Source organism: Falco rusticolus, chromosome 11, assembly GCF_015220075.1.
Source record: "Falco rusticolus isolate bFalRus1 chromosome 11, bFalRus1.pri, whole genome shotgun sequence".
Taxonomy (NCBI): domain Eukaryota; kingdom Metazoa; phylum Chordata; class Aves; order Falconiformes; family Falconidae; genus Falco; species Falco rusticolus.
Genome location: NC_051197.1, coordinates 33604947 through 33632393, shown reverse-complemented (window position 1 = coordinate 33632393; position 27447 = coordinate 33604947). Strand labels below are relative to the sequence as shown.

Below are 27447 nucleotides of genomic sequence, written 5' to 3'. Positions count from 1 at the left end.
AAATTACATACATTTTTCAGTAGCTAAAGAGAAGCATGCAGCAGGTTCTGGAAGAAAGAGGGTCAAAAGGCTGATTATAGAAAGTAAAAAAAAATAAAATGTTATGGGATACACTGTTGAAATATGCATTTACCAACACAGACATACACTGCTACTTAATGCAGATTTACAGGACAAAGGAATGTAATGACCTGTAATTCAGGACCACAGGGCTTTTGGCATGGGAGGACTCTTCCCTCTCACATGATGTTGTGCAGCTCCGCATTTTAGACGAGGTCCCAGGCTTGGTTTTAGTATTTTTGGTGGCTGCCCTATTCAAGTACGGTTTGTTTGCAATTTCAGTATTCTGCCCTATCATGAGATTTCATAATATTATATTCTAAGGCCATAGTTTATTAACACAATTGAACAAAAGGCATCATAGTCCACTACAGCAGTTTAACTCTGCTTCAAGACTATTTTAAGGGCTAAAATGGAACTGTTGTGGCAATCAGGTCTTGGAATTGACCACAGTGGAAAATCTGTGTTGTTACTTTAAGGTAATTTTTTTTAACCTTTAAGTATTAGACAGATATACACAAGTGCATAATGGCAGAATATGCTTATTAAAGTGGGAAAGGATCAGAAGAGGTGATACTAGTTGAGGAAACAGAGTTGTACTGCTCTCTAGATTAGAGAAGTTGGCAGGGAGGAAAAGGGAGCACAGTATAGATCAGACTGTCCACTGCACCTCTGGATGGTATGAAATAAAAACTGAACCTAACTGTGAAAGGTCTGAGTCAAGGTCTAGAGAAGTCAGCCTCTTTTATTGGGAAGGTGAGGTTGGTCAGATTCAAAATTCTCCTTGTCTGATTTAAACTACCTTTGGTGTGAAGTGGCTGCAGAACAAGTTAAGCCTAGGACATCACTAGAGGTAGCAATAACCTAAAGAGAAGAGCAGAAAAGCATTAGCATAACAGCAGATATCTTTTTATATATTCTCACACACACACACGCACACTTATATATAAAGGTCCATTGGATCTTGCTAGCATTTCCAGTAAAAAACACTGCTAAGAAGATATTGCTGCCCATGTGCACCCTGGCACTGTTGATCTATCCCATTCATACACTATGTCTCTTTGTCTTTTGTTTTCTCTGGGATTTTATCAGTTCTAGAAAATGGACAGTACTCTTATTGAGTGTCTCGAATCCAAAAGTCTATTTGATAGTCATTGCAGGCTTGATGTGCAGCAGTCTTTGTAAAGAAACACAGTGATCCTTACATAAACAGGCTGACCTTTGTAACTGGCATTTTGTCAGGATGGGGTGAAGGCAAGGGGGGGGGGGGGGGCGAGGAGGAGCCTGTGCTACTTGTTGCTGTAAGAGAAAATGTATTCTGAGGCAAAGGTGCAAGATGGGATGCCTTTTGTTTTTATAACTGCGTAATGAATCATGCATATGCCTACATATTTAACAGCTACTACACTTGAAATGGACACTGCATTTTTTCCTTTACTGACCATAACATCTTTCCCTCACTTCTTTTTTTTCCCTCCACTCTATAAAGAAAAAGACAATAAAACCCAAAGAAGGCTAAATCATTACTAAGATCAGACCACTGCACAATTCTTTAGTATAAAAATGACGAAATACATTGACACGAACAAACCAATGTGATGCCAGAGAAATCTTGGGTTTCTGCAGTTGCCAAACGTCTCACAACAGATTCTGGAAACATAACACTGCCAGACTGGCAAGTGAACGCCGGTACATGAGCACTTCACACTGGTGCTTAAAGAGATAATTGGAAGGAGACAAAAACCTTCTTGATCAAAAAAGCTAAACAGAAATTAGTCTCTTTTGACCACATGTAGCACAATGGACAAGTGCTAGTGCAATACTGGTGGTTACTCCATATAGTCCAATGTATACATCACATAGTCTGTATGGTCACTGTGGTTATAGATCCTGGAAAGCATGGTGTGAACACAGCCAGGCTATCTTATTCACACGCAAGGATGCCAAAGCTTCTTGTTCATCTGCAGGCTGTGCCCTGACACGGACTGGCTTTCAGTTTATTGGTACTGAGCTCTCAGACTAACTATACATAGGGAAACACATTTTTATTAGCCATAAACGCACGTGCCTGCTTACAGCACGTGTGTAGGAGAAGGACCGGGGGGGTGGGGGGTGGGTGGCAGATGACACCCAAGCTCCATAAATGCTGGCGCTGCCTCCCCATTCAGCACACACCTTGACAATCAGCACACGCTCCGGAGCCGCTGTGCGAGGAAAAGGGAGATGTTTCCACCGAGCCAGCTCGTGATTTCCATACAGAGAGCCCAGGAGCGCCGGGAAGGGGGGGATGGAGGGGGATGCTTAGCTTTCCCCGAGCGGGGAGGGGGGCACGGGTGATTAGCAGCAACATTACCGCTCATCCCCCTACCCCACCCCGCCGATGTTTACAGCCGCGGGTCTGTCTCCCCGTGCGCCCCCAGGCCGGCTAGCCGCGCCGGGGCTCCGCCGCCTTCCGCGGTCGGGGGCGGGGAGGGGGCCGGGCGCGGGCGGTGGGGCTGCCGCAGCCGGGCGGGCGGGCGCCGGGGAAACCTGCCTGCTGGGGGGGGAAACAGAAAGGATCTGACACAAAGGCTTGGCCGAGGGTAGGGGAAGCGGGGCGCAGGGGTCCGCTTACCCGGTCGGTACCGCCGCCGTGGCTCTCCGCGTTGCGGCTGCAGGAGGAGCGGGTGCCGCGCCACCCAGCCGCCGGCCCGCGGGCTGCCCCCGCCACCCGGGTCATGCCGTGCCCCCCCACACGCCCCCCCGCCGCCCCGGCCCACGGGTCATGCCTTGCCTGTCCGTGTGTCCGTCCCCCCCCCGGCTGTGCCGCCCGCCCCAGCCCCGCGGGCTGCCCTCGGCCGTACCGTGTGTCCCCCGCCCCCGGCTATGCCGCTCCCCCCGCTCCGCAGCTCTCCGCGCCCCGCCGCCCCCGCCCCCCTCCCCGAGGGACGGTGGCGATGTCCGGGGAATCCCGGCGCCGCGGGGAGCGGAGCGGTGCGGAGCAGCCCCGGGAGGTGGCCGGTGCCCCCAGCCCGCCCCGCTGCCGCCGCTGGCGGGGCCGCGCTCGCCCCTCTCCGGCCCGCCCCGGCCCGGCGCCCCTCACACCGCCCGCTGCGCTCCGGCCATTGCCTCGCCCGGCTGGCAAACCCCTCTCCTCCTGCCCGCTGCTCAGTTCCCACAATTTGCTGTTCTATCCTTGAGGATCACTGCCGTCACCACCAAAAAATCCCACCCCAAGCCCAGCAAAGCCTAACCCTCCCCGCAACTCCTCTTGCCGTTCCGATTTCCTTCCCTCTCTCCTGCTCCTCCCTCCCCCGCCCCGTCTCTGGGTCTGGAGCTTCTCTCCCTACACACACACGGAGGGACGCGCGGTGGGAATGGGCTGTTACACTTGCTGCTGTGCCGCACAGAACTGCTGATGGTTCTCAAAGTCCCACCACCATGCAAAGCCCTCCTCTAGCCTGAAGCCGAAGATCATGGACTATATGCTTGGAGTCGGGATGCATTTTGCTCACAGCCGCTTGGCTTCCTGCAATTTCATCCGGTGAGTAGGTTTTATTTCACGTTCAGGTTGCTTGTTTTCAACAAAGAGGATACTTTAAAAATATTTAAAAAAAAAAAAAAAAAAAAAAAAGGAAAAGCAAAAGGCAAGAAAAGGAACGTCCTAATTGCCTCGCCTTGCTTCTGAACCTTTCAGTAGCCTGGCTGGCTCCACTTTCTGAACTCGAAGAATTAGGAAGCAGCAGCCCTGCTTGCCCACATCCATTCCGTGCGTCAGTCGCCGCTCTCGGCACCAAGTTGGCAGTCCGCACCGGAGTCTCGCTCGCAGAGTCTTTACCATTCTACTGCTTATGCATCACATTTTATGAATGCTTTCATGAAGCACTGTACATGCTGCATTCCCTAGTTTAACCCTTGCAGATACAGCTGCTCGCACGGGTGCTGGAGGGGCTCAGCGTTCCTCCCCGTGTAGGAGGATGGACAGAAACCGCTGGCGGTTCAGGGAAGTCGTGAGCGTGTCTGAAGGAGTGCCTGGAAGTCTGCATAGGGAGATAAGGTGGAAAAGTTGGTTACTGATCCCCTGAAAAAGCTTGGATTGGATTGGGGTGGGGAAGTTCCCTCCAGAAGAGAGAGGAAAGGATTTCCAGCCCTAATTACACCTGTCCTGTCGCTTGTGCCCGAAGGTGACAGCGCGCCGGGGTGCGCGGGGAGGGCGCGGGGGAGCGGCGTGCGGCTGCATCCGGCTCCTGCCCTGCCGCTGCCCTTCCCGCTGCACGCCCTTCCCGCATCTCGGCATCCCTTCGCACCTCCTGGGTTTATTTATCGCTGCTCTCGGGAATACCTGTATTGTTGCTGGCCTAAGGAGCGCAGGGTAGGCGTGAGGCGCCGTCTTCACAAAACGTATGCCCACAGAGATACCTGCCGCGTTTTGAAGCGTAGAATATCTTTTGGATCAAGTAGGGGCTTCTTTACTTTGAAAGAAAAATAGAGAAGGGGACCAAGGAAATAAACAGCTTTTGTAAAAAAAAAAGAAAAAAAAAAGAGAAAAAAGAATAAAAAAGAGGGGAAAAAAAAAAAAGGACAAGTGCCTTCAGAGTGCTATTTATGTCTAATACTTCCAGTATTTCTGTGTCTCTAATTAGCGGCAGAGACCCACCCACGGTCAACAGCAGAAGGTAGGGAGGGAACATGTTACTTCTCATGGGGAGGTATTGATTGGGCTCCATTTAACGCTGTCATTTGGTGTGCAGGGTAAGTGTGTGTGTCTGTGTGCAGTCATGTCTCCAAAGCAATACATGCAGAGATCACAAGGAAGGTGCTAAAGGCTTGCAAGCAGGTAGAGATGCCAGCGAGAAATACATGAGATCCGAATTTATTGCCTGGTGGTAAGCAGAGGATAGAAAAGATCAATACCCCCTTCAATACCGTACTCCCGAGAGTGCTCCCCCGCCTCTCTCCCCCTCCAAATTGCTGGCTGATGTCGGGAAAGGGGGAGTGAAAAAGCCCTTCGAGCGTGGGATCCAAAATTCATCCTTTCTCCAGCTCCTCGCTTCTCCCAGCAGCGCGAAAGCCCCATGTCTACTTCTCTCCTTACAGCTAAGCCTCTTTCTCCCAGAGTCTCTCCTGCGGGAGGTTTTTCCCATTACCGTCATTGCCGACCTGCCGCCTCTGCCCCGCCTGCCCCTCGGCCGCACACACCTCCTGCCCAGGCCCCTTCGCACGGGACTGGGGTAATTAACCAAATCCCCGCCATTTCTCCTGAAATACCCGCCTCTGCCTCTGCCGCCGCCGCTGCCGCCGCCGCTGCCGGGATCCTCCCGCACCAGGCTGCTCCGGAAAGTTTCCGCGCAGTCATGCCCCTTTCCCTTCCTAGGTATAGAGGATTGCCTAGGTAAGTGCGTTTCAAAAGCTCTACCTGATTTTTAATCCTTCTCTCCTCCCACCCCCCACCCCCAAACCTTGGAGAAAAAAAACCCCAACCCGTGGAGTCCTGCGGGATTATCTGGCTGTGGGAATAGCTCAGCCGGTGAGCATCAACTCGCTGTGCCGGTTAAATGATAGCGTTCTGCAGAAGAGATTTATGTGCCCATCAGCGGAATGTTTCCTGGGTTTAAGAGCACTCTATATTCCTTCTGTGCCGACGGGGGTGGGAGATGGTAGGACACAGGATGAGGGCAGTGGAGTTGTTTAGATTACAGTCACTGTGATGGATGGCAGCAGAACGGTGCTTGGGCAGTAAAACTGACACAGGTTGGCTCGGGTGGCGTTTCTATACTCAGCACAAGGCAGGGGGACACGCACCGAACACTTTGCATAGAAACATCAAATAAATCAATGCAATGAATGTAGGCCTAATGGGCGATTGCAACAAGCCAGCGTGAGGTTTGCTTAATAGACAAGGTTCCCGTTAGCCTGGATGGTTCATCTCCAGTGGCCAGCACTACCAGACCAGCGGATACCCTCTGCTCACATTGGGCTGGATGACTCAGAAAAAACCAGGAATCCGAGGCAGCAGCCTGACGGCTTTTTGCATTGCTTTGGTTGGTTCTTTTGCTTTTTGTACATAAGAATGGTCGTGTGTAAATACTTCCCAAGCCCCGCGACCCATTCCCGAGGGAATGGTCCCCAACAGCCCTCTTCATTTAGGTGTCCAGTCTCCCTGCATGTCTGTGTCAGGCTTCACTGTCAAGGATTATCTGCTACCTCCTCTGCTACCTTCATCTCCTCCGGAGCTGTGTGGCTTGGGACTCCTTTTGGCCAGGAGTTAAATTTCCTAATTTCAAACATTGGCAGTGGCGGGTGGACACCCAGGGAGGGGACTCTGGCAGAGGAAACACCTTTAAAGATGCCTGCCTGGTCATCCGCTTGGACTTAACCCTACACCCTTCCTCCAAGTTGTGCGCGCCCCCGGGGCGACGTAGCATGCGGGGGGTGGGGTGGGGGGGTGGGGGGTGGGGGGGGGTCGTGCGGACCGCGCCGCCGCCCGCAACAGCAGGAGGGGCTGCGGGAGGAGCGAGCTCCTGCAGCCGGGCGGCAGCGCCGGTCCGGGCCGCGGGCTGCCGGGACCCCCCGCCTCCCCCAGCCTCCCCCAGCCTCCCCCAGCCTCCCCCAGCCTCCCCCAGCCTCCCCCAGGCTCCGCAGAGAGGGAAGCTCGCTGCTTCCATCACCTCGCCTGCCTCTGGGTAGGGGAGGGCCGGATCCAGCCTCCCAGGGAAGCGGGTGCCCGGCAGCCACCCATCTGCGCGGGCTTGCCAGGGCTGCCCGCAGCGGGGAGAGGCTGCACCGCGAAGGGTTAACCAAGGGCTGCAGGGTGCTCCGAGCATGAGTCCTGTGTGCGCCTCATAGATGCACCAGCCAATCCCAGGCAACGGAAGCATGAACTATGTGTAGCATGGTGTAAAAGGCGAGGTAAAGAAAATAGTGTAAACTGTGACTGTGTGTTGGAAGACAGGAGAGCTGTATTTTTGTGCTACGATTTCTGTGCCATTTAGAGACCATCATGCATTTAAAGAGGTAAGGGCTTTGTTACCCTAAGTCTGTATTGTGGTTCACTTCCGAATTTTGGTGTATTTTCTGTGTACCTTTCACTAAATGTTAAATTGTGTAGCACAGAGCGGGAAGAAAGTGGCATGCGGTGTGATTTACTGTTTGGGAATTTTTTTGAAAGGCTATGTCAGTTTCAAGTTTTAATAATTTCTTTCAGAGATTAAGCATGTGTATGCATGTGAAGTAAATTTATGACCAGCAGAGAAATGTAATGTATGTGATAAGTGAAGGATGTTCTATTGTAACGCCAAAATCAGTCATGGATCCGTATCAAATGGAGGCCAATGTGAGATAGACCCGATTTTGAAAAAAAAAATACATAGAGTAATTCAGAGACATGTATCTGACAATCAAATCTGACAGAAGAAATAAAAATAACTTCTTCCCTCGAAAAGCCCACGTCTGACTTTATTTAAACATGGCATCACAAAAGAATGCTATAAAAAGTCAAACCCTTACAGAGTCTGTATTTTCAAAGATGAGTGACTGACACATTAAGTATACAGAGATAAAGCTACAGTGGCCCCACTTAGATTTACAGGATATAAGGAATAACTTCGGAGGAGCAATCCATTTAGATATCAGACTTTACAGACTGCTGTCAATGCTCAACTCCAACTGTACAAGGAGTTACTCATTTTAAATATGTGCTCGATCAGCTTTACCGTAAGACCTAGCTCTGAGAGTAGAAACATTTGTCTTATATCTCTTCCTCTCTGTATTTAAGTGTAGCAACAGAACTGTTGTGTACTGTCTATCAGAGTTCCATAAAGAAACTACCTACGGATTCTTGAGTTCACCATTTCTCTCTAAATCATGTACATAATTTAAGCATGGGAGAGAAAAAAAGAAAAAAAGATCTGCTATATTTTCAGTAAGCTGATCCACCACCAGTGAGAGCTAACCTCCCCGACAGACGTGGAGTTCACCAGAGTTGCTGTGTTTGGGGTGTTCATGAAATGCTGAAACACTGTGACTGAAAATGTTAACTAGGAAACATAAAAACAAGCAGCTGAATGTTTTACAGATCTTGCTGCAGAAGGCAGCATTTGTACAACAAGCCAACAAAACAACTTGAGGATCTTTGAGTGATGTAATCACCCCATCATCCTTTCCCATTTTTTCTGCTACTGTCTGAATGCTATTGTGAAAAATTCATTATAGAAGTCTGCTCATTGTTTACATGATTGTGTGTTTGAAAAGTTATTTCTATAGTCACGTAGATTGCAGTGACTTTTTGCTCCTCTCAATCCCAAGCAAAGACAATGATTCATGGGATTAAAATATTTTTACTTCTGTTGGCTTAATGTGAAATTGAGTGATCATATCTGACTACGATCAATCTAAGAAATTTCTTGCTTGAGATGCAACACCTATTGAAAGTAGAAGAAAGCTCTTTTTAGCAGCAAGCTTACTTCTTTAGCAATTTTTGAAAATGTAAATGGAAATTTGGAAGATCAATCAATTTACCTAAGTTGTTACTTAGAAGAAAAAGGGAGTGGTGGGGAGTATTAAGTTATACTTTCTGGAAGCGTTGTTTTCTAGCTGCCATATATGCCTAGTGCAGCCCTTTCTTGTTCTCCAGAGCTACAGCTCTCCTCAAAATCAGAGGTAGACATTGATTTTTTTCTCTCCTGAAACACTAGGAATCTCATATGGGAGCAAAATCACCAGAAATACATCTTGACAAATAGAGCCAAAATACTCTTTCAGAAAGGTCGCATTAAAGAAAACTGTCCTGTTAGACTGCTGCAGTTAGTAACTTACAGCTAGTAATTTTATGGGGAAATTATCTTACTCTTCTTCTTGATCTCATCCTATACCTTCATAAGAGACAGCATTTTTTAAAAATAAAATGCAGCCACGTTCTCTTCATAGCATTGTTTTCCTATTGTTCAATATGTCTGCTGTTCAGTGAGGGCCTGATCTTGCATAACATTGCTATTAACTTCACTGAAAGCCAGATCAATTTCCAAGACAATAATTTGGGACCAAAATGAACTTAAGATTTATTAAAAAAAAAAAAAAAAGAAAGCGAGAAAGAGCATCAGGAAGTTACAGGCTGAATACTGAGCAACTGAGCAGTGTAAGGTTTTGCATATCTTGAATCAAATAAGATTAAAATACTAAAGAACTGAAGGATTTTTAACCTGATCTTATGTTGGTTTGGGTCTCAGTACTCTATCATCATTGATAAATAAACATTTTTTCTGTATGAAGTTGAGGAACATTAAAGAGAGCTCCATTTTCTGAAGTGCCCCACTGAGCTGCAGGCGTTCAGTACCTTGCGACTCAAGTCATCGTACTGCTGAAAGCTATAATGTGAATAATTTGGTCTCCTGGCTCTGAAATTAATCATTTAGATGTACCACAGTAACTGTGCATACATAAACATAGTTTGTATATACATATGCATACATAGGCTTAATATGTACTGTACTCGCTACCCACATCCACCCATGCCTCCCTCCACACACATGGTATGTGTAATTACTCTTTTGCCCTGGCTCATGTGACCAATTATTTGGCACAGTCTTTTTCCTGTCTCCCATTGACAGTCTCCACTTGCTCTGTATGCCACAAAATAACGTGCTGACAAGAGGAAAGAAGGACACTCTGCCATGTCAAAGCTTTTCATGTTTAACTAATGAGCCTCTCACAAAGGCCACAGATTTTGTTGCACCTTCAAAAGAAGATTGACCAGGCAATATATACTGTTAGCTAAATTAAGACTATTAAACCGTAGTGGTTTCTTTTATAATGAGGTGAGATCCTATGGCTTGTCTGTCAGATACCTTTACTGTAGCAGTCACATTAATGGTGATTAGGAAATTCTGCTAATTTGCAGTAACACCTTCACTGCCACATCTACCAGCCCTAGATTAATGAGAAAAGAGATTTCTAAGGTATTTATTATACACTGCCAAGTAAAGGACTTAAATCTGGGGAATCAAAGCACAACTCTATACCTTTAATCCTGTATTATTCATGACTACTAGAACTCTGTAAGTTAATTTAGCTCTTTCAGTACTTATAAATCTACTGGAAATAACAAAAACACCTGGTTAACTGGACATGGATGATGACTCCAAAGTTAAATAGGATTATTAAAATCTGATCTAAATATGTTTCTTCATTATTTTTTTGCCTTTTTTCCCCTTTCTTTGTTAGAAATTTCTATTTCTAAGGAGGCTTAACATCACTGGTGAAAAATACCACTGCATGCTGAAAAATGGTATTGTGGATTGAGATGGCAGCCCGAGAGCGTATTTTTAATTAGCTATTTTTCACCTAAACCAATATTGATCCTTATTCATTAGCAGTTTGGAAGACAGACAGAACAAATATTTTTTACAATAAATTCTATCTTGAATAATCTTGTTTGTTTTGTAGTTAATGTGCAGTCCTAAAAGTTAGAATTGCTGAATTTTGAACATGAAGTTTTACATACATGTAATTTATAGATATGTGTACTTTAGCATCTTGAGAGTGATCACATCAGCACTTGCATTTACTTACAGGAAAGGTTTGAAAACAGTACAAGCACAATGTTGGCATTCAACCTTTTGTTCTTCCATCCTGAGCTGCTGGCTGATCTACAGGGCAGAGCTGATACCCACCTCTTGTCCTCAAGAATGTGCAGATGCTCAGCATTTCTTGGATTAATCACTTTATTCCTTAGTTTTGTACCAACGTTTCTTATGAAGATGCTTGTTTATGTAAAGCAGCAATGTTTATGCAAGTGGAGACATCCTGCTGCCAGCCTCTGGAGACTATGAATGTATTTCATGTAGAACCATTAGATGGTGATGGCTATTAGTTGGTGATGTTCTCTTTTTTAATCACTGCTCCTGTGGGATATGAATCTGACTCATTGGCTTAAAAAGTAAGAGCTTTACTAACTTACTAAGTACCCTTTAAGCTATCTATTAGCAGAAGTTTACTACTCGGAGTCACATTAGTTGAAGAGACAGTAGTGACTTTTTTTGACAGGTACTCTTATTTATTAAAGAGTTCCATTTTTTTCATACTAGTTTGTCTTGGCTAGGCAGTCCAGAACATTTTCTTTTTCTCAGTCTTTCTGGAGAAAAAAAGGAGGCTGCAATAAAAAAACCACACAACCCTATGTTCCTCATACTTAGACTGCTGTGATCTGTAATCTCTAATAAACAGACTAGGTGTCTCTAATTCTGCACTGAAAAGATCCTAGCTGAAAATTTAAAGCTTTTCGGCATTAGCTTAACACCTTTCTACTAAATCGGAATGTGTTTCTCTATCAGTTACAATAAGAAATACCGATAATTTTGTACTAACATGGTTTTAGAGTATCATGTAGCTGAATTAAATCAGTGGAGAGACTATAACTTGTGATGAGACTCTAAACCCTAGACTTTATCTCCTTGTATGTAACATGATATTCATAAGAAAGACCTATTTTAGCAAACAGACTTTTTTTCTCTCAAATTCTGCAATATTTCTAAACTTGTTAAAAATCAAGACTTACAAGGAAGCTTTGGTGTTATATTTATATGAGACAGCAGGCTACCCGGTACACATGACATAATTATTACTTGTACAGTCAAGCTTTGTGTGTTATCCATCCTGAGATGCAATTAGGTCCAGACTGGCTTGCTGAAGCTTGAATCTTTGCTCAGTCAGCCATAAAGTCCCTACTCTCACTATAAAAAATTAATAGCTATAACACGAACATTTAAGAGGATCTGGCTACTGCCCATATACTAGCTACAGGCTGAAAGTGTTGCAGCAAAGGGACTTATGAAAAGTCACACAACAGTTTACTGTAGGATCAGATGTAGAACCATGGTCTCTTGAATTCTTTAGGTTCTGTCTAAGGAGCTTGCACAACAGGTGACAAGTGGTTGCAGACAGGACAGCAGTGGTGTAAGTTTATATTTTTTTTCTACTACCTTAAATATGTTGAAGCTTAGGAACCCAAAAGGATTTTTAACCATCCATTCATACCAGCTGAAAACCAGCTACACCATCTGTGAAATCAGCTGTAAAATATGCTAATAAGGTCTGGAACACTTTTGTCTGAAAGACAGAAAAGAAGAGCAAAACAAAAAACATTACCATTCTATTAGATATCAATGTTAAGAAAATATATAAAATCTTCCATTCTTACTGCAATGTATCCAGAAAAATGCACTGAAAGAAAATTGTCGTGCCATTAGATCTTCATGGAGATTTTTTCTAACTACTGGTCTAAAGTGTAACCACTCATTTTCACATGGAAAATAAAATAAAGAAGAGTGTAAATCCTTGATCAGGTGTCACTTAGCTAAAATTACAAGGCTATTTCCCATGCCTCAGCCAGAGCTCTAAACAGAGAAATTCATTCTTAGAAATAAAAAAACCTCCATTATTTTCGTGGGAACATTTTGAAACATGGACAGGATTATGGATTAGATTAGGTAATATCTGAAGGGATGGAAGTACAAGAAACTAGGCTGGAAGATGGATTTTATAAATATGTCCCCATTACAGTCAATAGCGTTCATTGCTTCTTTGGCCCTCTTCTAAAGACCAGAGAACAGCTACACACCATTATTTTTTCTTCTTCATTATTACGCAAGGAATATTAGAAATTCAACAGCTTCAAAGAAACTATTTTTATCTGAGACTGACAATTCCTTTCCTCTCCATCCCTTTTTGAACATTTGTTGTAGAATCTCCAGAAACAGAAATTCTAAGTAGCAACCAAAATAAACAGCTACTCCATTAGTAGAGTGAACATCCTCCCTTGTATTTTATAACACTTTTGTCATCCAATGATTTGAAAGTATTCTATAGACCTTTATTCTTCAGGCTTCACAATACCCTTCTTTCCTGGTCGTATGAACAGAAACTATAATTAAAGAAGGTTAAGGGACTTGTCAATGTTTATACAGTAAAATCAGAGCTATACTGCAAGGTTAACTCTGCTCCAAGTACTCTCCTTCCTCTATAAACTGAATCTACTTCAGCTTAAAAATCTGTTGGTGAGCAAAGTGGCTTTGCATTCCATCTCGTTTTAGCCTGATGTGAGTCCTCCATTAGGGAACAATCAGTCATATTTGGATTGGTCCTCAGACTGGAAAACCTGGAACTCAAACCTTAGTGTACAACCTGTAAATAGCTGCTTCCTCCCATTCTAGATGGCAACAACTGAAACAACTCTGGGGTTTAAAATTAGTAGAAGGATGAAACTGACTAAGTAAGAGCTGTTTGCTGTTCTGATGTGGTTTACTGGATATAGCTAACTTACATGTGTCTTAGTATGCATGCTCTTTTCATAACCAGCTGATACTTGGCTGATAAATTAGGCCAGAAACTGTCTGGGAACAGTTATGGGTGAAAAGGAGACATGCTACTAGAATGGTAGAACTAGAACACACTTCATGACTTTTCAGTGATAGTTTACTATTTAGAGTGTACTCTTAAAACACAGTCAATGAGATTATAATAGCAGAGAATATCAAACATTTTAAAATTAATTGTTGAGTTTTAAAAAATTCTAGTAAGCTGGAATGCAAGCTTCTAAATATCTCTCTTCCATTCGGATTTTTTACAAACTTGAATGCTCCAATATGCAAAATTTTATGTCACAGTGATGCATGTCAGCTTGTGCCTGAGGAAACAGTGGACCAGAAACTCTCCCTGCGCTGTTCTTTTTCTTTTCCTGTAGCACAGATCTCAAACTTATTCAAAGAGAGCTTGTTCTGTTTCCATTCTAACTCTTTTCATACCATTAGATGCTTCAGCTGAAAACCTTTGGACAGGTTGGGCGAATTCTTAGCATAACTTGTGCAGTGGAAGAGTGACTTAAGACTGAAATGTCACGCACAGTTCTACATGCAAAGATTTTTTGCACATGGGACACTCCATGTGCACTCAAGGACTTGGAAAGATAAAGTTTAATCCCCTACAAACTTTTATGATTGTTCAAGTACAGTCAGTCAGCCTGGAGCAGGTTTAAAGCTCTCAAGGCAGCAGATTTTTCTGTGGCTTCCTGGCACCCTGAGTGTCAGTCAGCTGAAACCCGGGGCTCGGTCAGGGTCCTGCCTAGCTGTTCCAGAAATTAACTTAATTTTAGCTTCTTGTAGGACTGATGGATGTTATCTGCCAAACACTTAGGTACTAGCTCCCATGTAAAGATGAGGAACTGAGATACCATGAAGACTGGGTGCCGCCTTCTCTCTGTTGTGCACCTACACAATTCACGTCTGAGGCATCCAGGCACCTCACTGCTGTCATAAACCGTGCATTCTGCCACGGTCGAGGAACATGGCGCTTTCTGGCTCACGAGCGCAGAACAAGGGCTAAAGCACCCAGTGTCTGCAGCCGGGCCAGGAGCTGAGTGTGGCATGGTGGCTTCCCAGCAAAGGTGTGTATGGCCAGGCCCAATGCCCCAAGCCCCAGGCCTGGCTGGGGAGGCCATGCGGCGGTGCAGGAGCTGGGGCAGTCGCACCAGCACCGCCCGGGCAGGGACCGGAGGTCCGGGAGCGCCCGGCCAGGCCCCAGGGTGGGTGCAGGCCCCGGATGAGGCCAGTCATGGCCGTTGAGGCCTGTGTGTGCACTCAGGGCCCTGACAGATAATTTCTTCCCCTCAGTGTGTTCCTCGCAGGAACAGATTTACTCATTAAGGCAGAAAGACTGTAATTGCAGTTTGGAGAGGGTGCAGGCCCCGGATGAGGCCAGTCATGGCCGTTGAGGCCTGTGTGTGCACTCAGGGCCCTGACAGATAATTTCTTCCCCTCAGTGTGTTCCTCGCAGGAACAGATTTACTCATTAAGGCAGAAAGACTGTAATTGCAGTTTGGAGACGCTGCCCTACGTCATCAGCTAAACAGGTAAGAATCCATTTGCACAGGAGGATGAACTTAGATTAACAGATTGAAAAAAGCACCTGAGGGAATTTACACATCATGATCAGGGCAGCAAAGGAAAGAAATTAGGTCTTTCACAAATATCAGGCATTAAAACAATTACCTTGGTACACCTGACAGCCAGTGTGTACTTCAAGGGCTAAGGAGACTGGCACTAGCTGTACCGGCATGCAATAGAAAGCACGTGGGTACATCCAATTAAAGACTCACAGGCACCTGCAGGAGTGAAATTCTGCAGGGACAGAGCAAACACGTAGGTTGTTTCATGGGCAGGAGCTGTAGCTTGTGGCAACTAACTCTCATGTTCCAGACAGACCCAATGATGGCTGCAGAGGCTGGGCTGACATAGGCGTTCTTTTTCTGTGGGTGTATTTTGTTTGTGTTCCTCTTCTCTGAAGGCTGAGATAAGGAAAAACTAGCAGGATTGCTTTTACAAAAAAATAAGTAAAGAAAAATCAGACAACTTATTTGTTCTCTGTTTCAGCTTTCAAGGACATAGTTACAGGGGTCTTGTCCTTATCTTACATAGAGAAGATAGAAGAAAGCTGAAATTTGGCATTGGACGAAGCTTTATTTGAACAAAGAAAAGCTGTTGCTTTAGGGTGCAGATAGTCAAAGCAGGTACCAGGACCTGATACGAGGACTCCACTTATTTTTAAGCCTGGAGTGTAGAACTCACTTAAGGATGCTAGATGTAGAATTTTCTCCTTTCAGATTTGCCAACATCTCTGCTTTTGAGCCTCTGCTGAGGAGAGTTCCTAGGTCAGGACTTACTGTTAAACACAATGAATAACAGAGAACAAGGTGATTCAACCCCCTTCACTGAAAATCATCTGTTGACAACTATATTTTGTCTCTCCAGATGCCTTCTACTTCTTGCATAATGGCACAAGCTGTACCCTGCAGCTCATGTGTATTGGATCTGGTGGCAGGGAGAGCTCTCCATCCCTTCGCTCCCCAAACTCCTCTTCTGTTTCTTTGCTCTACCAAATGTGCATAGTTCTCCATGTACCAAACACTGTCTCTTTTGTTATTGCACCAGACTTCTGGTGGTTCTTAAAATGTGTGAAAGCTAACTACTGTCAAACAGCTGCCTACAAGCACAGGACAGAAGAGTCTACTACAGTTCATGAGTCCTTCTGCTGTCCTTCAGGAAGTTCAGATTGGAAGAGTTTATGCTGTGGATCTGGGTATCTTCCTTTGAAGAACAGAATCTGTGTGGTGGCTGAGAGCAGAGCAGAGCACAAGTGAGATGCTCTTTAGCTGCACCCTCCTCCTCTGTAACTGATACTGATTGCAGCACTTTCTGCTCTTTTCTTCCACTGCATGTCATCAATTCATGGCTATTTCATTCACAGTAGACAGTGTGAGAAACTCAAGGACAGGTGCCTCCCCAGTTCTCATTCATTTAAAGTTGTTAACATGTGAAAAATTAAAATAAAAGTTAAAAAATCAGTGGTTATAAGAAAGTTCTTCTGAGTAGGTCCTGTATCCTGTAGTGTTTTACAAAGGTGGACAACATGCTCATCACACTTCAGCTGAGGAAGTGAAAACAAAGAGACATAGAGTGAGAAAAACAGGGTCTTATAGCAGATAAGCTTTATTCTTTATGCAAAATTTCAGTTTTTCAGTGCCAAGATACCATTGAAAAAAATGGTTCTGTCTTCTCTTCTGTGAGCTTTACTGCTTTCCATCCAGCTGCTGTGAATAAAATATTGCTTAATGTTGAAGTCACTCATAGAATTCCTGAGAATTTTGTGTAATAGAAAATAATTTATTTCATACCTGTTTTCCATGATTTCCAAGATAAAAGAAATATCAAATGTACTCTGTTACAGTTACTAGCATGATACATCAAAAGGAGTAACTTTGAAATCCCTAAGGCTTATAAATGAATGGAGAGATGGAATAGCAAAACCCTCATAAATGATAAAATTATTATTTTACTGAAATCTAACTACCTACAAACAAAATCGGTTGTATTCCTCCATCTGTTTTCTTTGTTTGTTTTTAAAGGCATATATATTTATTAATTTTTATTTTGGTTAGTTCAAAGAAAACTAGGCTTTGTGTTTTGCATAAAAAAGCACCATTTTAGAGACAACTACAGTTTCTAACTCTTGTGAAGACAGGAACATAGTGTTTCCTGATAAGTTACTATACTACTTTTCTTTGAAATAGAGAATAACAATCTTAAATTTATATTTATTCATGATGGGAAGTTGCAGCCAGGAGAATCCCACTTCAGCATAGAGATTTCTCAACTTTCCATGGAGAGCTGGGACATTTCAGCATTCTCATGGAATTCTACTGAGTGTAAAACCAAAAGGGCTTCAGCGAGATCCTGGTGTTCTGCACTTCCATTGTCCAAAGGAGATCTCTATGAGATGCAAAGAGAAAGAGGGAATGCCAGAGGCAAGGCCGTGTTCATTTCTGTGGTGCTGACAGAGATTGCAGGGATGTTGTTCTATGAGTAACAGAGGAAAGAGCACCTCAGACCAAGGATACAATACCTCCCAGACTTGCCTAATAGAGAGAAATATTGACACCCCCCCGATCTTATTAAGAATGTCTGTACATTTAGCGTACAGTTATTTTGAAAACTACAGGTATAGATCTGGCCCAAGAAAGCTACTGATGATGCCTAACATCAACTTTATTGACTTTCATATAAAAAATTACTTCACCAGTTAAACAGCAGCAATCTGTTTAGTAGCTATATGTCTACTGTATATTAGAACATCTGTTTTATACACGACTTTTGCCTCTTACAAAAACCAAAAAGGTGCATGCAGTTAGTTTACCACAAATTTAATTTTTTTCCTTGAGAAAATTTTATACTCTTTCCATTTTGGAATGGATTTAAACTTTTTGATTTGCTTTTTCTTGAACATTGCTGTCCACACATCTGGGCTGACCCTATCTTGTTCTGTATATCTTAGTACATGTGATTTATCAGTTCATGTTCTGTAAGCAAGAGAGATCAACCCACAAATTAAGCAGACATTTCATTTTGTACTATTTTAGGTACAGTAGCTTAGTGAGTTCATAAACCACCCATATGTAATTATATACCATTTCTAATATAAAAAAAATAATGATCTGCTAAAAGGAAGACTGAATTTGTTGGGGTTTGCCCTTCAATAGGATGACAAGAAAAAGATTACAGATATTCTGCATTCTTGTTAGCAGCTGAAGCTTGATGAAATTTGTCCCAGTGGCCACAATGTTTGTTTTGCACTTGCCAGAACTATATTCTGAGGTGGTGTAAATGCATGGATTTTGCCAGTCTTCAGCACCCTTTACACGTTCATGAAACCTAGGACTTAGCTATGGTATTTCCAGAAGATGCTGAGTCAAATTAGTTCTGCATTAATGCCAGTGAGGGGACAACGGATTTCTAACAAAGAAGAATTTACCCCATTTTGCTTCTTGAACTCACTCTAACCTCAGAATTTAGAATAGGAAGGGCTGGAAACTTATTAGCACTTGCATGTGGTAGCTGGGTGAAACCCTGAGGATAACAGAACGTAATAGTGCTGAGTATCTATACCTGATAATTGTCCTCTAAGTTAGCACTTCAAAAAAGGAGCATGTTGACATGACAGTTTTATTTGAAGATGTCTTCTCTACAGAGTCTTCTTCACTTTAAAATCTGCTAGCTCTGTTACTTAAAAGGTGTTCATTTATTTTTCAGTTCTCACATCCCACCCTGAAATCAGCAGGTGCTCTACCACAAATTTAATTCAGATAGTTCCTCCATAGAGTTCCATGATGGCTGTGGTAACTACAACCTTTGTATGTTCCACATGCCTATAACAGTCTCTGAAAAATGTTTTGAGGGCATTTGCATTCATTAGAGAATTTAAGTATTTAAAATTTTGAGATATTTTTCACACTCTATCCTTAGGAAAGTTCCTTAGGCTGAAATTTTCTAAATTATCTTTCAGTAGGAAATACACGTTTAAATCCCTTTAACAGCTTAAAAACAATCTTAGCCTTGGTCTTTTCATGCTTTATCTCTTTGTTTGTTAAATTGAGGTAAAAGTTTACTTGTCAAAGGTGTTATGAGGATTAATGTTATGCAGACTGATTCTACAATGATTGGACAATATAGACAGTGGATAAGTATCAGTTAGAAATGCACACATTATTTTACTCTCCCTAAGGCCTAGCTGTATATTTATACTCTTGGAAAATACCTTCATATATCTTTACAACAAGGAGTTTATTTTCTTCTTTAACTACACAGGTTCTCTAAAGTTTATTTTACCAGTGGTTAATTTATGACATGCCATGAGGTGTAGCATTAAGACAAGCATAGAGCAGGGATCTTCACTATTCCTTTTCAGACGCTCATTTGGTCTAGTTTTAGGCAGATGCTACATATACAAAGTAATTAATTTTCCAATCCTAATATTATCAATTTGAATTCAAAAGGGACCCAATTAGTCATCATTACAGTTTAATGGCCTGAAACACTTCAGTGTTAATAAGCACCCGAAAAAAGTAAACTCCTACCTCTTGCTATTTAAACCATTACAGCTTTTTTCAACAGAAAAGATAATTTAGGAAAAATAGAACCTTATGTCTTAGCCAGCCATTTTATAACAGCAGTAGGTATGAAAATTAAAATTCTTACTGTGCTCTTCGTAGCTTTACATAATGTCAAGAAATGACGCCCAGGGTCTTCCTTGTCAACGAAGAGGATGATGGAGGGGAACAAGTATGCTGTGCAATGTATTTTTCCCTGATTGTCAAGAAGAGAGACAGAAGTATTTGTGGATTTTCACTCTGTTGTGATGCAAAAGCTGGCCTGCAGCTGGCCAGGAAGTCTGGAAGTGACTGACATCTTCTTCATTTACACTGAGCTAATTTTTAATGGGAAATGATGCTCAAACTATCATCATGTCTCTTACGGGCTAGGGGAGCAATCTATTGGTTTTCAGTCCTGCCTCAGATCTGTACATGCTTTTTCATGTGATGTGATGAAAGTTACACAATAGTTAAACCTCCCATACATGAACTTCAACCTGTAAAAGAAAGCAGACACCAATCTAGGGAGAAGATACTGAGACTTCATACAATATATACAGATCTGCAAGCTTTTTGAATTTAAGTGATTGCTTAAGAGTATAAATAAAAGTTAGAGAACTCTTTGTTGTAGACTCCTGGAATCTCATTTCAAAAGGATTTGTAAAATTAATGCAATCTGTGTTTTATGATCATAAACTACTGCATGGTTGTAGCCATTTATGGTTACGAGTCAGTGCCTTGGCATATGCTCAGCATGAAATGTATGAGTAAGGTCCTTTTTTTCAGTAAGATTGCTTACACATTTGTTTTTTGCAGGATCAGGTCCAAATCATGTTACAAACTCTTACATTTGTTCCTAGGAAGACAGTAAAACTGACTATTTCTCTGGTTGTATAGACAAATAGACAGATTATTATATTCTTAGACGTTAAATTCCTGTTGGTTCACATGAGCTCCTGTGCTCTTCTGGAGGCAGTTAACTTTCTGCAGCTGTAATGTTTATCATCTATACAAAAGATTCTTCAAAATGTTAATGTCTCAAATATATGCAGAGAGCATATTTATTCAGCTACACCATTTCCCTTATAATGGACGAGTGGTACTGAGTGTGCAGTTGCAGAACTGTTCTATTGGAAGCATCCTTCATTTATGGTACACTTACAAATTCAGTTACTGATGGTAAAGAATAAATTCCCACCAAGTAAAAAAAAAATCATAGCAAGGGGCACTGTAAAAATGTCATAATGTGTGCTTTTTTGAGTGAATGTGAATTAAAAAGTGTTTTTCCCTGTAAATTCATTACCTAGAAAAATGAAAGCTCTCACACTAGTATATTTTAATTAATTCTGTGCTGTTTTACCTTAGACTGAAAACTAGAACTGATTGTTTCTATATGTTTAGGTATCTCCATGATCTTTGTCATTTCAGTATTTATGAGAAATACATGCTCTTGCATAGATATTTTCACAAAATCTGAGCAGGATGTAGAATCATTATCCTATTTCACAGGTATGGGACCGAGGTATAGAGAGAAACTGTGGCTTGTCTTCACTGAATTCCCACATGAGGCTATGGGTAATACTTGGTTTTTGCTCAGGCACCCAAACAATTGTTTAGGCTCCATTTAAATAGTGTTTCTGGGCTGATTCATTGGGTTGGAGTGAATTGGACTGGAAGTCAAGTGCTGTTAGGGATACTCAAAATTGCAGCGTCTGGAGCTTGAATAACTCATTGAACTCATCACTATGGGTAGCTCCAGTGCTATTGATCAGTGCAGTCACTCTTTGTCCAGCCATGCTAGTTTGAACAGAATAATGTGAGTCTGTTAACTACGTCTGTAGTGAAGACAAGCCATTAAGTGACTTTTCCAAGGACATAAAAAAAGAAAGCAATCTGGGTCTTCTTAATCTCATCTGTTTTCTGTCCAATATATGAACTGCAACCTTATGCATAGACATTGTTGAATGATTTTGTACTGATGCTAACAGGCAATAATTCTTGTGTTGCATATTTTTCATTAATGACTAGCATTACTGGAAAAAAACCCAACAATCCCTCCCCTGACATTTGTGAAGGTTTCCATTCAACAGTAAATATTATCACTGATGATGTTAATGAAGACATTAGTTTCACCGCATTTGAAGTACTGAAACACTCCACTATTAACTAGTCTAGTGGGGTTTATGCTAATGTAAAAGTAATAAAGTAGAGGCCACTATCTCTTTAAGCTGAAAGAAAGGAAACTTGTTTCTACTTCCAAGGGATGCCTAGTGTGTGCTTATCTAATTGACTGTGTATTTTGTCTAGGTGTTGAGGGAAAGCTAAGAGAATGAAGGCTCTAAGTCCCCAGTGGAAGCATGATATGGCGATGCAGTGCTGGTGCTGAATTGTTCTCTCTGATGGCTCTATGGGAGTGGATAGCACTGAGTCTTCATTGCTGGGTTTTAGCAGTTGCTGCTGTTTCGGATCAGCATGCCACAAGCCCCTTCGACTGGCTCCTCTCTGATAAGGGACCCTTCCATCGCTCACAGGAATACACAGATTTTGTGGAAAGAAGTCGACAGGGATTTAGCACAAGATACAAGATTTACAGGTATGAAGCAAAGGGAAAGCAATTAAGAGATATCATCCTTAGAAGTTGTAAATTATCATCAGGGGTTTCCTTAAGGGAAAGTTTCAGTGTGGGAACAAATCCATAGACACGAAATTCATTGCTGAAATATATGCAAGGCCATCATATATGCACTGTGTACTGTGGAAATGCCTGCTTGTGTTGTTTCTGTTTTGTTTAAAGAACTTTTGGTAATTGATTATGTTGCTTTGGAAAACATTGTTGTTTACTACCTACCTCTACTTTGTCCTAGTGACATACCCTTAAGGTATTCAAACACCATCTTTAATTGCAGAGAGCTACGATGGACCATCTTTGATCATGCAGCAAACTCCAGTTCAGTTGGTTTAAATGTGGCTCATAAGACATAAGCCGAGACTTTAAGAGTGGGAAATGTGGCTCCACAGATACTGTTGGCAAAGCATGGACCTCATTATACAAATCAGGGCATTTCAAAAGTGACTCGAAAAGTTTAATGTGAGTTTATACCATTGTTTTGAGAAGTGGTTTTCTCATCCCTGAAGGACTGAACAATAAGAGCCACTGGGAATTTTAGCAGAAGTTGCAGGTGTTTGGTCCATCACAAACCTCAGCATCAGGCTGGCCCAATTCAGACTGGGAAAAGAAAAAAGCAGAAGACTTCAAAAGGACAGATCTGCTTGAGAATTTGTGTCTTGCTGTAGAATTGCTTTCACGATACATTTGTAACCTATCACTTTCTACTCTTTTGAGACAGCACTGGTGAAGTCTTCTTAATCATTTGCAAGAGGTATAACTCAGTAACATCGAATAGATTTGTTGAGATGGGAATGAAAAGGAGAGTGCAGTTTAATAGTAGTGACCTAATGGCAACTAGAAAGAAGGGATAGAAATGAGGGAGCATGAGAGATTAAGGACTGAGAAAACAAATCTATAAGCAGAGAGACTTTTCCACTTCATGTTATAGATCCCTCCTGGCAGCAGAGAGAAGAGGGGTGGCAGCAGGGCAATGCAGGACAGATTTTTAACTTCCTTAGTAACTCTCCAGGCTATAAACACAGACCATTTTGGTATGGAAAGACATACAAGATTTCATTTAAAATCATGAAACAGGTTGTGCAAATCTCATACCTATTTTAAACTATTAGTGATATATGCCTATATGTATGTTATATTTGGTTCAATGTCCAGTGGCCTGTGACAAAACTGCTGGTCTCAGCCTGTAAAGATTTATTTTTAAGGAACTCACTTTATTTTCTTTTCCTAAATACATGCAGTAGAGGGCACTCTGTTGCAGGTCAATTTTTCAGTGGGCTCATTTGCCATATATAGAGAAATTAAACACATTTTGAAAATAAAGTGTGATTTTGAAATATGCTTGATGAAGTGGCTTGTCTTAACAGAACAGCATTGCCCAATATTTACTGCATTTTAAAAGCCAGCTGTCAGGACCAATAACGTAAAGCCAATAATGCAGAGACTGAGGCAACATATTTTATTCCTATTATTCTGTATTAGTCAACACAAAACCAAAATTATCTTGCTAAAAACATGAAAGATGAAATTGTATTTCATTTCAGATCTTTCACTGAGGTCTGAGAATTTTTCTCCTCTCAGCCATCATTACAGAAACATTGTTAAGTTTTATAGATCTGTAATCTTATCACTAACATTTACTTGAGTTTGTGCATAGGTCTCAATTGACTTTAACTTACAAAATCCCACAGAAAGCGTTTCTTTGGTTTATATCTACCCTTTGCCTACTCGCTTCAAGAAATGAGCTGGGAAGTTAAAAGAGGCATAAGCTACTAGAGTCAAAAGAAAAGCTGCATTTTTTTATTTAGTCCTCCAAATAGAAACCTTACTGCAAAGTTCCCTTGTGAAATATGGTCCCATTAGAAAGCAGTGCAGAACACGGTGACCTTGTTACGAACCACATACTGTAAATTTAATCCCTGTTGCTTTTCTATGAGCTTTCCCAGGCTAAGGGATCTGGAGTCTAATTGGTCTGCTCATTCCCTCACCGATCTTTTACCTAATGAAAACGATCCTTAAGGGACGTAGTCCTGATTTGAATGGAGAGGTAAGGAAGGGGAAAACACTAGGCCTGCACTGGCTCAGCTGAATCATATTAACAAGAAAGAAAGGTGCCACTCCAAACAGTGCTATAAGGAGGGCCTCCTTTCCCTTTGTTCTTCACATCAGCCCTTAAAGCCTACACCTGAGACCTGATGTTTTAAGAATCATGGGAAAGGAAACCCCTCTTGCTTCACTGTAACATCTGTACCAGGTGAAAATCCATAGGATGGAAGGAGAGCAAAATGTATAGGGTAAGTGTTCCATTTTGAATCTGTTCCGGTTGGATGCTTGGCACAGTAGGGTCAGACAAGACTCTTGTTTTGTTTTTTCAAAACAAACATGTACAAATGTGGCAAGTAGCTGAAGACTACCTAAAAGCATGCCTCTCCTTTGGGGAAGGAGTTGGCTCAAAAAGTACTGATGGGATTGTGACCAGTAGCAGCTCTTTCCATGTCTCCAAACTAATGGCATCCAAGCTGTATACAGAAGATGACCCATTATATCTCCCTGCCAAAACCTAGCAGGTACTGCTGCCGGTGGGAACTAACTCTGGGCAACCAACCTAATGCTGGGACTAGGTGTTTGCAATTAACAGCAATTAAATGGTTTCAGGAAAAATAACACAAAACCAGCAGTGAGTTGCACATACTGTATGTAGCATTTTAAAATGTGTTGGAGACTGCGGCAGGAAAATGCTGTATGACTTTTTTTGTCTTCCCCAACAGTGGAACAATTATACAGAGACGAGAATGATATTTTGATTTCATTATTTTTCCCCCCCTCTTTCAGTAGTCTCAGGAGAGTCAGTAATGATGTAGAAAAAATAAAATATTAATTAAACCATTAACTTCCCAATTTTTTAAATATTTCAAAATAGCGTGACCTATTATAATCAAGATCACATTAAAAAGCAGAGAATGCATGTTATTCTGCTTTTGGTGAATCAGGCAATGCATATTTCTGTAAATAATGAAGTGCCAGAGGTGAAGGCCTTTATCCTGCACCATTGTTTGGCGCTGATTTGACAAGGTCACATACTGGAGGCCCGTGAAAGGTATAAAATTAATAAAACCATGATAATAGGACAGATAACTGGAAAAGCACATACTAGAAGAGAACAAGAAAGATTATTAAAATGAAGATTACTTGAAACACTGTCGTTGTTTCTTGGCTATCGAGTACAAGAATGTTGTGCTTCTTGTACAAGAATGTTGTGCTTCTTGTTTTACTCCTGTGACTTGCATGGCAGGTGACAGGCTGTTTTAAAGTTTAGTTTCACCTGGACATATATGGCAATTGCTTTCCATAATGTCCAGTAGCCTTATTTTTTTGTTCTTAAATTACATAACCTGTTTGCACTTAAAATAGATGGAATCCAAGTTTTAGACTAAACCAAGAAAAAAATATTACTGTATAGACTCTGTGCTAGCATTTCTATTTCCCCCCTAACTGTATGCCATGAGGCAAAAAGCAACTGCTTTGTATCCCTGCCCCGTGGTCACTATAAACAAGTGTTCATCTGACCATGCATCTGTTATACATTGGAGAGGTGAAGCTGAAGACTGGCACTGAGGAGCACACATTAACTAACCCAAAATTCTTATGAGAGGTCTTAACTGAAGCATAGTATGTTTTTTAAAGATAAAAGCTACACTTTGCCATATCTTCCTATCTTGGCTTCAGAGCATAGACCAGCCATCTGATAAAAACAACTGATGCATAAATTATGGAAAGGTAGCAGTAAAAAACCACAACTATTGTCACCCATATTTTAATCTAAACGTTAAAGAACAGTTATGTCCATGGGCAAAACAAAGGTGATTCCATAGTGTGCTTAGCTCCCCAAGGAGAGGAGCTTTCAGCATTGCAGGGTAGAGCTGAGACAAATGTATATGTAATAATGTTTTAATCGGGTATTGCAGAACACTAAATAATAGCAACTGATGCTACCAGCATTGTCATAATTGGGATTGGTGGGCTGGTCATGTTGATTGTGTGGCAGTGTGGTGTTCCCTGTAGCTGTTCAAAGGAAATACCCTCCTGCAGGAAATTTAGTGATTGCCACAGTCTTTGGTGGCATTCGTTGCCACTGATCTATGAAGAGAAGTGCCAGGGAAGCACCTGGATGGCTGCTGAAAACCGCTAATTTAGTTGGAATGCTGTGTCAGCATTTAAGGAAGGTGGCTCCTGTAGTTAATATCAGTAAATATTTTGGCAAGGAATGCTGAGTTTATAATTTGTTATTTAACACACAATGGGAGTACTGTGCCTCTTATGTAAATCAGCTACCCAGACAAAGGAATTTAAATCCAAACAGAATGAGATGAGAGGTTACCAGGATGGAAAGAGTGATTGTGAAATTATGCAAAGAACTTACATTGTATCAAAAGAGGTAATTTCTACAGAAATAGGGAAGTATTCATGCTATCAAATAAGGTCCTGAGGAAATCTCCTCAGGGATACTGTGTAGTTTTGTTCAAGCAAAATGATTTTAAATCTGAAACAGATGTGAAAAATCAGGGGACAAAAGAGCCTAGCTTTTTCTTGTAAAGCACGTTTAGGGAAAAAAACCCAAACAAACCACAAACACCCCCCACCCCCAAAACTCCAGAAAGCTGAAAGAGGATGCAGTTCCTGTCAATATACATATCATAAAGTGAGATGAACTATTTAAACCAAAAGCCATCACTGTCATAAAACCAAATTGGTATAAACTGTCTATGAATAAATTTTGGCTGGCTATATAAAAAAGGCTTCTAATCATTAGAGTAAAATAGTTCTGGGACATACTAAGATACAAAACCTTACCAATCCTGTGAATACAAGGAAAGGGTTATGAGATGTGATGCTTATGATAGTGGGCTAGGTTTTAATAACCATTGAAATACCTTTGAGGTAAGTATCCCTAGCAAGTGTAGAATACTAGTTGCAAAAGGAGAAAAAAAAATCTCCTAAAGAATTGATTAGCTGTGAGCAACATGGTACTCATGCAGCTTAAGAAGTATTTCTTCAGAGGTTGTTTTAAAAGGGATTCTGTTTGTTCATGAACAACTGAAAAATAAAAGTATCAGAAAATAATGTTATATCAAAGATTTTTTTTTTTTTGTATTAGAACATATTGGGTCCTCTCATATACTCTGAATCCTCTGGTAGCTGAACCTATAGGGTAAAGTGAGCAAGACTGAAGCCTGTAGCAGAACACTCACTAATATGTTTTAACACTTGTATGTGAAGTTAAGTAGAGCCAGCGTTAAAGTCAGTTGTGTTT

General features: G+C 41.9%; 1 protein-coding gene across 2 annotated transcripts in view; it reads left to right on the top strand.

Annotated features, from left to right (window-relative positions):
• The first annotated feature begins 2972 nt into the window (after positions 1–2972).
• The window catches only part of BRINP3 (BMP/retinoic acid inducible neural specific 3), a 214003-nt gene continuing 189528 nt past the window's right edge, over positions 2973–27447 (top strand). Inside the window, exons 1-2 of one of the 2 annotated variants that reach the window (XM_037404616.1) lie at positions 2973–3583; positions 21818–22103. In XM_037404616.1, coding sequence (XP_037260513.1) covers positions 21868–22103 — 236 coding nt within the window. In that variant the 5' untranslated portion in view covers positions 2973–3583; positions 21818–21867. The remainder of the gene's footprint in view (positions 3584–21817; positions 22104–27447) is intronic. The other variant, XM_037404617.1, reaches the window with a different exon arrangement.